This window comes from Puntigrus tetrazona, chromosome 5 (genome assembly GCF_018831695.1).
Source record: "Puntigrus tetrazona isolate hp1 chromosome 5, ASM1883169v1, whole genome shotgun sequence".
Classification (NCBI taxonomy): Eukaryota; Metazoa; Chordata; class Actinopteri; order Cypriniformes; family Cyprinidae; genus Puntigrus; species Puntigrus tetrazona.
Window position 1 is genome coordinate 13,440,376 of NC_056703.1, and position 13,919 is coordinate 13,454,294.

Here is a 13,919-nt window from a genome sequence, read left to right on the forward strand (position 1 = left end):
GTGAGACTCATAAGCAATAAGAAATGCATAAACAACATTTATGTAATGCACTGACATAAATTATAGCCCAGAAAACAACTGTATGGCCGTTAAGACTGGGTCTAATAAATTCAAGCAATAAAGCATGAGCAGAGGATATATGTTAATGATTTAAGTTTTTATTTATAAATACTGTTGAGCTGAAGTGGTTACCTGGTTGCCTTGGATACCTCTTGCAGCCGTACCTCGATTGTCCTGTTTCCTGCTCTAACAAACACTCCCTTACCACACACACACACACACATCTGCTGAATCCCAAACGTAACAATTTCTAGCTTCTTTTTTGCTATTAGAAACGACATATTTTATGCTTATATTGAGTAAATCGTCAGTAAGATTTAAAAAAATTAATTAAGTCTAATTTTGAGGTGGTGAGATAGGAGAAGAAATGATATCAAAAGGACATTATTATAAAAGGATGACTTGCATAAGATATTATAATAATAATAAAAGAAACCATTTAAATGTGTATTATTATTATTATTATTAATATGATTGTTATTAATAAAAAATATTATCATTAACATTTCCTAAACCGTTTTCACCAAATCTTTAAAACAATAATGAAGAGATATCCATAAAATAAGAATTTAAAGTGATCTCCTCTCAAGCGCCTCAGCAGTTGCCATGGCAGTGAGACTGCTGTAAATTGTGTTCTGTATGGATGTTCATACGTGGTATGTTTCCCTGATTATGCCTATAAACAACGAATCAAAAGATGTCATTCTAGGCCTCAGTGCTATAGCCTAGACAGTAAGGTGCGTTGTGTGCCTGCTACACACACACTCGGAGACACATACATATTTGATACTTTGAAGATACACCTCGGATACTGATTATTTTTTTGCTACTTTGAAATTGTACCACTCCAAGCTATATGCCGCTAATAGCGATAAAAGGGTTAGCTACATTACAAGCTAAACAAAAAGTAGCTAACTGCATTTAAGTGTCCTTTAAAAAAATCATATTTTAAATAATTCTGAACAGAATTTCTGGCACAAAAAAGACAATAAACATATGAACAATAGAGTAACACAACAAAAAGATACTTACGTACTTAGGCTAACTGAGGTGAAAACAATACACAATACAGGGACTCGAATCAGTTTTATTCTCTAATGGATCAGACTTTGAGAGTGCACACCGTTATGAATGAACCGATTCTTTAATATTTCAGAATTTTCAAACGAACCTATATAACAAGCACACAATTTGAATTGAATTAACTAGAATAATTCCAACTTCCCAACAAAACAGAGGATAATTAAAGATGAACAATTAACTTTTCACCACTTAATGACAGACAGAAAAGCACTGTTAAAGTGAAAAGATTTGACCACACCGTCAGCTCTGACATTATTAAAACACTCCAGCTAAAAATGATGCTAGTTAATTGCTCCCCAACGCTAATTAAACTAAAGCTAGGCTATGTTTGTAGACTGTATCAATTAAAGACTGGGTTTTATAACAAAGCTGTTATTTTGCTGTTCATTTATCCCCTGACTGTAAAATACCGGTTCTTTTGTTTAATTTTTAATAATAATTATTATTATTTATTGATACCCTAGCCAATTTTTCTGGACAACTCAAATTAATTTAGATGCCCAGGGTACTAACTCTGTGGGTAATAAAATAAATTGTTTTCTGTTGGTGTTTAGTAGAAGCACATTTCATTATAACAGACCCAAGGGCTCATTTTCTCTGCGCAAGGCTCATGACAACTTATTAAATCTAATCTATGATGAAAATAAAAGATCAAAGGGAGGTTATTTTACCATGAAGATATCTAGTTAAGGATCCCAATGTTTCCGGTCTCAAGGAATTCAGACTTCGATTGTTGTTACTTTTGCGTTTGGAAACATTCGGTTTCACAGCAGCATTTTTTGTGATAAGAAATGCATTCGAAAACATCCACAATGCAGACGAAGTGAATGTAACAGGTCGGTAGCCTAATGTCAGTGTGTGAGGGCTCAAACTCGCATATACCGATGTGTTATTTTACTACGTCTTGTTTAATACAGGTCAGGGTGACTTCACAGGTCCCACAGGAGACAAGTACATCTTTTCTTTGCGCACAACACCTCATTAAAAGCATGTCTTACTCGCCCGATAAATCGGGCATCTGCTATCTGTGACAGAAAAAGGGACTACTAGATGTTTCATGGACATGCATTTTTACGCTTGTTGGAAAATGGTTAATTGGTTATGTGATATGGTTTTATGCTGATGTTGTTTTAAGATTTAAAAAAAAAATTCCGGTATATATTGGGGGCAGTCATGGCCTAATGGATGGAGAGTCTGGCCTGACTTCACCTGTAACCACGACTGAGATAAGACCCTTAAGCAAGGCACTGAATCCCAATTGCTCCCTGGGTGGCGCAGCATTGGCTGCCCACTGCCCCGGTTGTGTTCACAGTGTGTGTGTGTGCGTGTGTGTGTGTGTGTGTGTTCACTGCTGTGTGTGCACTTTGGATGGGTTAAATGCAAAGCACAAATTCCAAGCATGGACCACCAGTCGCTTCGCTTTTTTTACTCATACATTTTTTTTATATTTCTTTGTATTAAATTCTGCCTATGTGATGAGATTTTTTTTTAACTGTTGCTTTAGATTTTTGAATTAGCAGTGAAAAAATCATTATGTTGATTCCAAAACCATTTCTTATCCAGTCTTTTTATCTGTCTTTTATCTGCTTTACGGCACAGATTTAGTTGCAAATTCAAAACAAGACAATTTAAAATGTATGTTCAACCCCCCAAAGCTCTGAAAGGTGATGCCTTTGAAAGGAATATGACATAGATAGGATCACTTTTCCATGCCCTCGTGTTCTCACCTTCATACAGTGTGCTGTCTGCATTGCTTTTAAAATTCACTACTGTCCTACATTTTATATTCTTACACACAGGGTCCAGTATACAGGCAGTATTGCATATATATAGATAAATTAAGACGTAGCAGTAAAACATTAGCAGTAAAACATTAAGGTAATACTGAGCATGTCACTATTTCACAACGCTACTTCATCAGTCACATTAGGATATCAAGTGGCTTGCAGCAGCAACCTCAGTACAGCATCTTCAAATCTCAAAATCTCTTTGTGATTATTTACGCAACACCAGTTAATCACGTAAAGCACAGTGCATTAGACCTCAATAATAACAGATATAAATAATTAGAACCTTAAACAATGGTGCCATGAGCACTCCAGTTTCTGGACTGCTTAGCTGTAAATGTGATTTTTAGTTACAAAAGTGATGCTATGTCACCTTCATTGGCATTCAAGGTCATCAGAATTGCATGAATGCCGACCGTTTGTGCGCAGAACAATCCTGCCTTCCCCTTTGGAAATGGCAGAACAGTGTCTCGCCTAATCACAGGAGAAGGATGTACTGAAGTAATCTGTGAGATTACTGTTTGCAGCTTTCTCCTATAGAGGTGTCTGTTTTTCAAAGATAGTTGTAGGGGAGGATCTCATCATTAAATCATGTTGTCAAGGCGACAAGTTTGTGTGGAGCATGGCTTTGAGGAGAGTGTGTCAGAACACAGGCGTATTCCTGTCACGATTTCATCACTATTTCTGCGTAACCTTGGCAACCCAAACTCCCCAAAAACCGCAACACTACAACCAGGTAAAACATATTACAACACTCACTCAAGCTGCTTTGTCAGAGTGATTCATAGCATCGGAAGAGTTGTACACTGTAAGCATTTCTAATGATGCATGAAACGCTGAGCTGCATATCTGGCAACCCCATCGCTTAAAACATCAAATTACTGTGCTATTTTGCAGGAGTCTACATTAAATATACATTTAAAAAGCGTGTGTTGTTTATTATGCTTGACGTTTGTATGTTGTGCCTCACAGTTGTTGGTGTTGCTGAGTTTATGCAACACACACTGCAGTGGCCAGCGTCAACATTTACATGCTGGGCTGTTTCTTTCTCTGTTTCCAATGGTCAAGAGCGATGAAGGCATATGCAGTCCTGCACTGTGCTCCTGAGTTGATGTTGTTAGCATTATCACACTTGATCAATAACTATTAATGAAGGAAACCATGGCTGATTCAAGATGTGGCTCTTGCTCTGCGTTGCCATGGAAACCAGAGCTGCAGCGCTGCAGGCTCAAATTGGGAGTTGGAAGAAAAAGACGGGAAAGAGAGAGAGAGAGAGAGAGAAAAAAGAGATAGAGATGGAGGGGGTGTTTCAGCTGGAATGGGGGAGAAAGGTAGTCCCTATAGTAAGACCCAGGTAGCTTATTTTATGATCCTTTTACGACTTTACTTACAATCAAAACATCTATTTTTATACATAAATGTTTTTGAAATGGTAAATAAATATTTCTTTGGTCATCGGTCTTTTTGGAGGCGTTCGTGTAGTCCCTGCACATCATGGTCTGCTGTTGATCCGAATTATTCTATATGCGTACGTTCCCGGCGATTCATTTCAATGGTCACAGCGCCCTCTGTAAAAGCGCACTTCCGCTCCCAACCTGTAGACGGAGACGGTGGGTCAAACGAGTCACTAGAGTACACGAGGAAAACGCTTCATGTGAAACACATCAATGAGCAATCCTGCTCTTTCAGCTGTGGTCCAGTGATTTAAAACTTACAAGCTGCTGTAAATATCACCGAAGGACTTTTTAAGTTAGATTTTAGACATTGAATGCGTCTTTAGAGACCCGTGAGCGCTATGAAAGTCAGTTTCTTGCAGTGCCAATAAATCTGGGATGGTTAGACATTTACATCATGACAACGATGTCAAATCCATGTAACATCTCTGCTGACCTGGAAAAGTACATTGTGAAGGTAAGTTTTCTAATTGTACATTTTAAATGAACGCACGGTGTTGTTTTTAATTGTGTTTAATGTTTTGTATTTAGGCTCCCCCTACTATTTATTATGTTCCTAATTTTATAACGGAGGATGAGGAGGAGTATCTGTTGCAACAGGTAGGACTTTCAGATGTGATGGCTGTAACACTACTGTCTACACCTGCATAACGTGTCAGCAGTGCTTTATACACTGGCCTGTGTACATTTTTGTAAGGTTTACAGAGCTCCCAAACCCAAGTGGACACAGTTGTCAGGAAGGAGGCTACAGAACTGGGGTCAGTAACAAGCTATGTCTGACAAGCAAGTAATCAATGCATGTGAAGTTTGGTTATTATTTTTCTCCAGTTTATTAATAATGTTAATAAAATAATGAGGCCACGGCTCTGCACAGTTTAGCTCCAAACCTAATCAAGGTCTTTAGGATAGTTTCACTAGAAACTTCCAAGCAGGTGCGATTTGGGGCTGGTTGGAGCTAAACTCTGCAGAGCTGTGGCCCTCCAGGAATTAAGCTTGAGACCACTGCTTTAAAATATTGTATCATATTTGAGGTGTCAGTTTGTTTGTTTTTTGACCCATACAGTAACTTAAAATTATTCAGAAGCTCAGGCTCATCTATTTTATGTCTTAGATTAATTAATAATAATAATTTTGGAATATTATAAACAATATAAAAGTTATGCTTACGTTTACATTCATAAAAATTATCAAAGATTTCTCAGCAAAAAGATGTGTACCACAACCTGAAGGTGGACATTTTTAGTATTATTCTTGAGGGCCTTTTACTTTATCAACAAAGGTTTGATCACATGAATAATCTCTCAAATACAATACAGTATTCTTTATAGAGTTAATCTGTACTGCCTGATATGCTTTATCTTTTTGTTTTTGGTGGTATCAAAAACAAGTCTCACTTTAAGTTTTCAAGCTGAAGGGGATATTTTAAAAAACATTGATTGATTGATTGATTTTTTTTCAGGTGGATTGCCAAATGCCAAAGGAATGCTTGCTGAGAAACTCCCTGATTGGCTCCTAAAGTACACAGAGAAAATATCAGCTCTTGGAGCTTTTTCTGGAAAAACAGCTAATCATGTGCTTGTAAATGAATACAAGCCTGGCGAGGGAATTATGGTAAAGAGAGTGCATTCTTTTAATTTTCTATAGTTATCATTTTTATTTTAAACGCCTTTCCTCCTTTCACAGCCTCATGAGGATGGACCACTGTATCACCCCACCGTAACAACTATCAGTTTGGGATCTCATACACTTCTGGATTTCTACAAGCCTGTTTGTCAGACTCAGGTAGCAGCAGACAAACTCAGGTAGACAGTCAAACACAAGTGCACCGGTCTCTTAACGTTGTCCTCCTCTGCCTGCAGTCTGAAATTCCTCAAACAGAAGAAAGACGCTACATGCTATCACTGTTGGTACAACGAAGAAGTCTATTGATTCTCCAGGATGACATGTACAAGCTTTATCTGCACGGTATCCAAGGAGTTTGTGAAGATACTTTATCGGAGCATGTGGTGAATGTGTCCTCAGCAGGGTCTCAGGTGGGGGACGCGCTGTCCCGTAGCACCAGGGTCTCTCTTACCATTCGCCATGTTCCCAAAGTGATCCGGGCCAATTTGTTGCTTGGCAAAAAGTAACACATTCCGAGACTTGCCTGAACTTTGAACCGGACAAACAGGTTACACGTGTTTACACACTCAAAAGAGCGTGGAAATAAAATGCACAAATGCTACAATATATTATTGTACATGCAAAGCGTCTGTAAGGATGTCTTCCTTTTAGATACCTCAGTGGGTGGATCGTGTGTGACTGCTTTTGAAATATTTGTCCTCTCCAAGTTGAAAAGTTCTACAGGGTTGTTTAATCTTGTACAAACAGTTCTGAACGGAATATTTTAGCGAAAATATAATAAATGGTTTTTTCAACATGAGTAAAATGATTTATCTATGCACTGTTGTAGTATTCTTTTTTTTTTTTTTTTTTTTTTGACTCCTTTGTATAATCCTGTACCAGTCTGACATGCAAACTAGAACTCGTCTTTCAGGTGTTAAGGTTTCCCCTCCTATAATTCTTGGAAATATGGGCAGGTCTTTTTTTACGCTGTTCGTGTGTGTTATGGGGGTTGGTGGTTTCGCTCTGGCTTTACGTCGTTTGCGTAACTTATTTTGGAATATATCCTGTCAGAGGCGCACTGCCCTGCCGTGTGACGGACGACCGTTTACATTGCCTTCCGCAGCTAGCTGGTGAGTTTAATCTTTTAACTCCTTTTAACAGCGAGAGAAAAGATGTCTTTACACATGTAGTAGCAAAAATATTGTCCGGTAAATTGGAGTTATATACGGTGTTTGCTCGTTTATTGCGCATTCATCACGGGTAACTGGTTTAGCTTGTTAGCATGTTTTTACTCGCGTCCAAATTTAGTTGAGCATCAAATAATTCGTTCATGCTTGATTGTTAGAATTATTACTTTAATGATAACCACTGTTTTAAGAGGGCTAACGCGTGCTGTTATCTAGAGAAGATTTCGGCTAACAAAGATAGCTATATAAAGCGATCTGAGAAGTTGAAAACGCCCCTGAATTAATTACCCTTACACTTTCAGTCTGTAGCAAGCGGTCATATCATAAGAGTATTTTAATGTCCGTGTATACATTCTTGGCTTAACAAAAAACAAAGAATGTATTTTTTTCCTCGCGGTTTATAATTAGTGGATGGGAGCACATATTTGCAGTAGGTGTGTCCGCATCGAGTCAGCTCGGATGATTGACGTTCACTGCCCCCAGTGTGCTCACATTTTTGCATTAAAGCTTTAAACGGACGTGACATTTTAATATCGATTGTGTTGTATTCATTAATTAATCTAGTTTGGTTGGTAAAACATTGGGCTGCATAAACAAGCACATGAAAGAAACACCCCTTTAAACAGATCTTTAGCCTGTGGTCTGTAAGTGTTCTCTAATTCTTTTTTTTAAATGTAAAAATATGAATTGTAAAAAGCTTTCTGCACCTGTTAGAATAACTTTAGATACAACTTTTTAATTGTAAAATTGTAGGTAGGCCTAATTTTGAAAGGCGCGTGTGTGTTGTATAATTATTCTTTCTCTTTTAGGTAATAACCGAACCATTTGTGCCACAAGATGTTTTTTGCCCAGCAACTTATTGGAGGCATTATTGATGTGGTCAGGTGAGGCGACATTTCACTACTTTTTTTTTTCTTTTTTCTTTTCTTCAGTGCATAAACCAGTTTATATTATACCACTATTTCAATTCATACGAGTACTTTGTAGTTCATTCTTTCTTAAAATATATTAAGGGCACATATGTTTATGTGTATGTATGAATGAGTCCCATTTTTTTATAATTCAGAAACTTGCAATAACTCAAATTATACAATACAGAATATTTCAGAACTATGAAATAATTTCAAAATGGAAAAAAAAGTAAAATAAGCTTATTTACACTTTGGTTAACTTATTGATTCTGTACTCCTGTTAGGGTATTATCACAAAGAAGCATACAGTAAAAATGATCTGAATATGATAGTGGGCAAAAATGTGCAGCGTAGTGTGGACTAGATGGACTTCTATCTGTGTTAGACAGAACTGCTAAATGTTAACAGCAAACAATTAAAGGGAGAGTGTGAGTGCTATGAGCTCAGGCGCTGTCATTTTTAGCACTGTCAAAATAAAAGTCTTGAATATATCAGCCAAACAGACAAGCTTATTGGCCAATGCCGATGTTTGTCATTTTTCGCATCACTAACTGTAGTGGTGTTATGTGTTTTGTTATTAATACTTAACCAAAGTGTCCTTATGCAGAAGTTACTTCTTATAATGTGAAGTTTATATGAAAGCGTGACGTTGCCTTTATATGTTGTTTCCACAGCAATATCGACCCTGGCAAGTTCAAGCCTTCAGATCCTGTGAGTATCCTATCAGTGTAGTGGTATAAATGTGCCTGATGCTTGTTGCGAGTCATTTCTCAATTTGTACTCCCAATATAAATGTATTCTGCAGAATTCCTTTATTTCTTATTTTTGAATTATTTGAAAAGTAAATAATTATTGGAAAGAAATGTATGTAGTTTTGTCACTCAGTAATCACTTGGGACATTTATTTTCTCAATTACAGTTTTTAGAAATAAAGAAATTGGAAAATCAGTTTTCTGCATGTAAATATGTAACAAATTTAAATAAAATAAAAATAATAGTCTTAAAGACTTAGGTTAATAATTGAATATATAATAATATTATTATTATTATTATTAATGAAAATTTAATTAGCAAATACATTACTCCTTTTAACAATTCTCAAATTCTTTTCTTTCATTGTGAAATTCAGTTAATCTTAATCAAACTGCAATTGTTTTTTAACTAGGTAAAAAAAGCAATAGCTAACACACTAAAACAATAAAAAGATGAAGATATAAATATTTTTTTTTTGAATATTAAAAGTAGGGTTTTTTTCAAAAAAATATTTTATAAGATATACAAGTTTAATAAGCAATTACTGAAATGGAAATGATGAAACAACATTGTTTGTTCATAAACCTATAATAGGCAAATTGACAGATTTAAGAAAATGCATTCGTAATCACGTTAAAAATAGCTATAGCTAAGTAATTTAGTGTCAGTAATTTATATGTTGATAATGTTGGTATGTCAAATTGAATGTGTTGTAAAGAAAACCTGATTATGGAAAACTGATATTATAATTGATTAGCCTCTGGTTTTTTTTTATAATTAACCAATATATCACATTCTTAAAAGATACGGAGTGGCACATATTTGACATTTACAGTAAAAACTTGGCTGCAGAAATACCATGTAGAGTTATCTGATGTAATGCCTTTCTTTTTTGATGTTTCAATAAAGCAAACTGCTGAACATTCATGGAAGTAATGTCTGCATCATAAAGATGCCTGAGAGTAAAGCGTATTCTATCCATTATGTCAGCTAGAGAGTCCCTAGATTGCCTAGTCAAAATATGAGTGATAGAGTTCTTGCAACCATTAAAATATTTGCATTAGGGAAGTGCTCATAAAGTCAGTGCATTTTTTTTGTGTGGAGAGAAAATGACATGCGTTTGAGGCTCTGATATTAGTGCCCTCCCTCCCCAGCCTCCACCCCGCAGACCGTTGGCTTACGCTGAGGCCAATGAGTCTGAAGAAGAGAGGCAGTTCCGCAGAGTGTTCCAGCAGCTCGCTGGCGAGGTTAGTATTACACAAACATATTCATAAATTCACCAGTACGTACATTAAGTACTGGCTATTGTAAGCATTTCCTTTTGGTTTCAGGACATGGAAGTAAGCCCCAATGAACTGATGAATATCCTCAACAAAATCATTTCCAAACGTGAGTGGCAAACGTGTGTATGTGTGTCGCCTGACGTCTGCTGCTATAAGATGCTGACTGTTTCTGCCCTTTGTGTTAATGCAGATGGTGATCTGAAGACGGATGGCTTTACCATTGAGTCGTGCAGAAGTATGGTGGCTGTCATGGATGTATCCTATCTCATTTGATCTGAACACTAATACAAATCAACAAAGACAGAGTTTGCATTTTACAGAATATAAAATCCTTAATTACCTTACCTTAATTCTGGTGAATACTGAAGGCAATGGCAGATAACCTGTAAATGGCTGCACAATTTAAATAAAACATAAAACACAAAATAAGTCATTTTTAGAAAGGGTCAGCATCCTGCAGAGGACGAGCTGGAGGTTTTCAGTCAATCTGAAAACATCCTATTTTAGATGCTATGAGTGAATTATGAAAGATGGATATTAAGTGACATCAAATGTAATATGTAATAAGATATATAAATATCTCAACTATTGACAAATGTAGCACATCTTTGGGGCTGATGTTGGGATTGTTTGATGGTGTTTGATCTTGACGCTCTGCTCCAGAGTGACAGCACAGGGAAACTGGGCTTCCATGAGTTTAAGCACCTCTGGAACAACATCAAAAAATGGCAGGTGAGTAAAAGATGTAAAACCGAGGCTGAAAGATTTGCCTTTGTGTGACTTTCAAATAAAGTTTTTAAACTGTGTGTTTGTTAGTCGCTGCGTTTGGAGGCTATTTGTACTGCTGATTAAAGAGTTAACATGTTTTGGCACAACAGAAACTGTGTATTAAGTATAAGTAGATTGATGACGGAAACAGTAAGACATTGAGAAGACAACATAAGCTGTCTGTTTTACAGGGAGTTTATAAGAGTTACGACAGGGATCGCTCAGGAACTATTGGAGCAGATGAGCTTCCAGCTGCCTTCAGAGCTGCAGGTAAACACTTATTGTGCCTCACATTATTACCATCTGTACTGGTGACATTATTAGTGCTGTAAAATGATTAATCGCATTCTCCCCCTCTCTCTTTTATATATATGTACACACATTATGTAAACAAACGTATTTGAATGAAATTAATCACAATTGATCATCTGACAGTACTACACACTAGTACATTTAAATTAATGCGTTCTTTAGGGAATCAGTGTATATTTAGGACATAAAGGCTTTAATAGAACATCATGAGAATTGATTGGTGAAAATAAGATGACAATATTAGTCCTATGTGGCAAATAAGCTCTGAACAACGCTGGCAATTAACAATTAATAAGATGGACTTTTAATATAACTTGGAACTTGGCTTTTAATGTAGCTCTATGCTGATGAAATGATGCCATGTGACTTGAAAAAACACACAAAGAGCTGTGGTGTTATCTTTTGCTAAAAAGTTCAAGAAACTACAAGACCCACAATGCACAAACATGGGTGGTGGTACAAAAATGTTTATTTAATATTAGTTCCGGAACTGTCAACTGACTTCAGCTGAAATATACACAGATACACTGTTTTATAAGTTGAAAGTATACACAATATTCGTTTACATACAACTTTGACAATGTGATAATATGAGGCAGGTTGACAATTGTCTCGTTTGAACTTTGTTCATCCTTCGAAATCATTTTCTGTCTCTGACAGGTTTCCCTTTGAACGATCAGCTCTTTCAGATGATTATTCGCCGGTATAGCGATGAGACCGGAAACATGGACTTTGACAATTACATTGGTTGCCTTGTGAGACTTGATGCCATGTGCCGTAAGTTGTTTCTAGAAAGTTTAATAAATATTTTTTTATTGTATAGCAGAGTGAATTTGTTTGTACATAAAGTAAAGACAGAAAATGAGGAGGAAAAAAGGAAGTAACAGGATCTGGAAATGTAAACGCTGAATTGTATTTTGTTTTCTTTTACTCTAAAAGATGGCACTGTCGTAGCCATTTAATGAAATAATAGCTGCAGTGTTAACTTAATGTTCAGCCTTTAAGTTATGCAGGGACTTTAAAATAGTTCTGTGCCCTTTAGTCAGAGTCTGCTTGAAGCCATGCGCTAGTGTACAGCTGTTGAATGATGACTCAGTTTGCACACACAAGTACTATAAGTGTTTGTGCAGTAAAATACTCTGAAATGAGAACTCCCCCTCCCCCATTATCACATGTCTCTGACTCGCAATGGACCCTTTTCACAAAACTGATGACGTGATTAACATTTGTAAATTCTTGAACATTTTTACAGTGATTTTTTTTTTTAGATGTATGTACATTTATAACACTAATTAGTATCCCTTTTCTATCAAATAACAAAATACTTTTTTTAGTGTTTCTAATGCAGTGTCTATGGGAGGGACTGTAAATTTGAAATTCTCTCTTCTGACTGCCGTTATCAGTATCTCTCAGATTTCTATTGTCTTCTTTTACTCTTTTTAAGTTTTTTTTTTTTTACTTTTAAACTCTATTGAGATTTTTTTTTTTTGCTGTTTGAGCAAATGGGAATGCAAAAATTAGATTTGCGGTACTCTCCCATTCATTGCTCTGCAAGTTACCCCAACTATGAGGACTTCCTGAGAAACACGTAAATGTAAAAAAAGGTCCATAGCATGCATCAAAACATCTATGGTGTAACCCATTGAAAGAAAACCATTGTTTGTTCATTTTCATGCATTTTTAAGGGCAGCTGTTGAAGAATTGAAGATATTTTGTCAAATTTGCTCAGTTTAATTACTTCTTGCTCCCCCTGCAGGCTTTGGGAAATTTCAACCAGTTTTGTTAATTATTTACATATATTTAAAAAATCGAATTTATGCGCACTAGTAATTTTGGAAGATGCTTTTCAGCACAGTTTAATAAATAATTTTAGACTCTGAGATATCTCTCTGGATCTGAATGTTAGTGTTTTTATGTAGCGTACATGTATAAACCATCCTTAAAATATTAGGAAAAATTTGATTTTAAGCCTCTTAGTTATGTGTCAGTGAACTGATTCAGAATTAATGGAATTTTTCTTTAATTATTGAAGCATTAAAATGCGTCATGTGTTGACAGGTGCCTTCAAGACTCTTGACAAAGACAATGATGGCACAATCAAGGTCAATGTTCAGGAGGTAAGAAAATGTTGACATTCTCTTAATACAAGTATCAGATTTACTTAGAATAAAATGTTCTTTAATATGTAATTATAAAATGAACTCTTGTCTCTTCACAGTGGCTGCAGCTGACAATGTACTCTTGAGCGATGTGAAGCTCTGCAATCAGCTCAGTGCTTATATGCAATAATGACTTATAGCTTTACACTGTTCTCTCGCTCTCTTGTTTTTCAATATAGCACTGATTCCAGAGAAACACCAGCATGGAGCTGGTCAACCACTGGGGTTATGTGGGTCATTTCACTATGCCATTTTTTCCCTTTGTTTTATTATTACAATTTTTTTTTTTTTAAAGTGCGTTGAAAGTGAGAATAAAGAAAATGACAAAAGTGTCACAAATATGCAAAACTGTATTACATATTCATGTCCGTTGGTGCCATTTGTGCATGAAGACAATGAGGAATAGAAGTGGTAAAAAGAAAAGCCACAAAATCATAAAAATTTGGTGCCAAATGCAATTTTACTTTAAATAAAACGTATAAAGTGATATACTTGTCTGTGTGTTTTTTTCCTCAGTTTATTTATTTAATGGTCAATGATGTATGCTGCAATTACAT

The 13,919-nt window shown here is 36.0% G+C and overlaps 2 protein-coding genes across 2 annotated transcripts; both read left to right on the forward strand.

Annotated features, from left to right (window-relative positions):
- The first annotated feature begins 1,072 nt into the window (after positions 1 to 1,072).
- Positions 1,073 to 6,825, forward strand: alkbh6 (alkB homolog 6). The gene is made up of 6 exons (XM_043240233.1): positions 1,073 to 4,841; positions 4,916 to 4,984; positions 5,082 to 5,142; positions 5,844 to 5,995; positions 6,068 to 6,166; positions 6,244 to 6,825. The coding sequence occupies exons 1-6, from the start codon at positions 4,782 to 4,784 to the stop codon at positions 6,511 to 6,513; spliced, it is 711 nt and encodes a 236-aa protein (XP_043096168.1). The 5' UTR covers positions 1,073 to 4,781; the 3' UTR covers positions 6,514 to 6,825.
- A 154-nt stretch (positions 6,826 to 6,979) lies between these two features.
- capns1a (calpain, small subunit 1 a) lies at positions 6,980 to 13,849 on the forward strand. The gene is made up of 11 exons (XM_043240234.1): positions 6,980 to 7,119; positions 7,986 to 8,060; positions 8,762 to 8,798; positions 9,995 to 10,087; positions 10,172 to 10,229; positions 10,314 to 10,378; positions 10,787 to 10,855; positions 11,083 to 11,161; positions 11,864 to 11,980; positions 13,262 to 13,320; positions 13,422 to 13,849. Exons 2-11 carry the CDS (start codon positions 8,014 to 8,016, stop codon positions 13,446 to 13,448), a joined length of 651 nt encoding a protein of 216 aa, XP_043096169.1. The 5' UTR covers positions 6,980 to 7,119; positions 7,986 to 8,013; the 3' UTR covers positions 13,449 to 13,849.
- The last annotated feature ends 70 nt before the right edge of the window (positions 13,850 to 13,919 follow it).

Coding starts and splice junctions, on each gene's coding strand:
- alkbh6 (XM_043240233.1), top strand. CDS start 4,782: ATGACAACGATGTCAAATCCATGTAACATCTCTGCTGACCTGGAAAAG. Junction 5,143..5,843: donor AAGGAGGCTACAGAACTGGG/GTCAGTAACAAG, acceptor ATTTTTTTTCAG/GTGGATTGCCAAATGCCAAA. Junction 5,996..6,067: donor AGCCTGGCGAGGGAATTATG/GTAAAGAGAGTG, acceptor CTCCTTTCACAG/CCTCATGAGGATGGACCACT.
- capns1a (XM_043240234.1), top strand. CDS start 8,014: ATGTTTTTTGCCCAGCAACTTATTGGAGGCATTATTGATGTGGTCAG. Junction 8,061..8,761: donor GGCATTATTGATGTGGTCAG/GTGAGGCGACAT, acceptor TTGTTTCCACAG/CAATATCGACCCTGGCAAGT. Junction 10,856..11,082: donor ACAACATCAAAAAATGGCAG/GTGAGTAAAAGA, acceptor TCTGTTTTACAG/GGAGTTTATAAGAGTTACGA.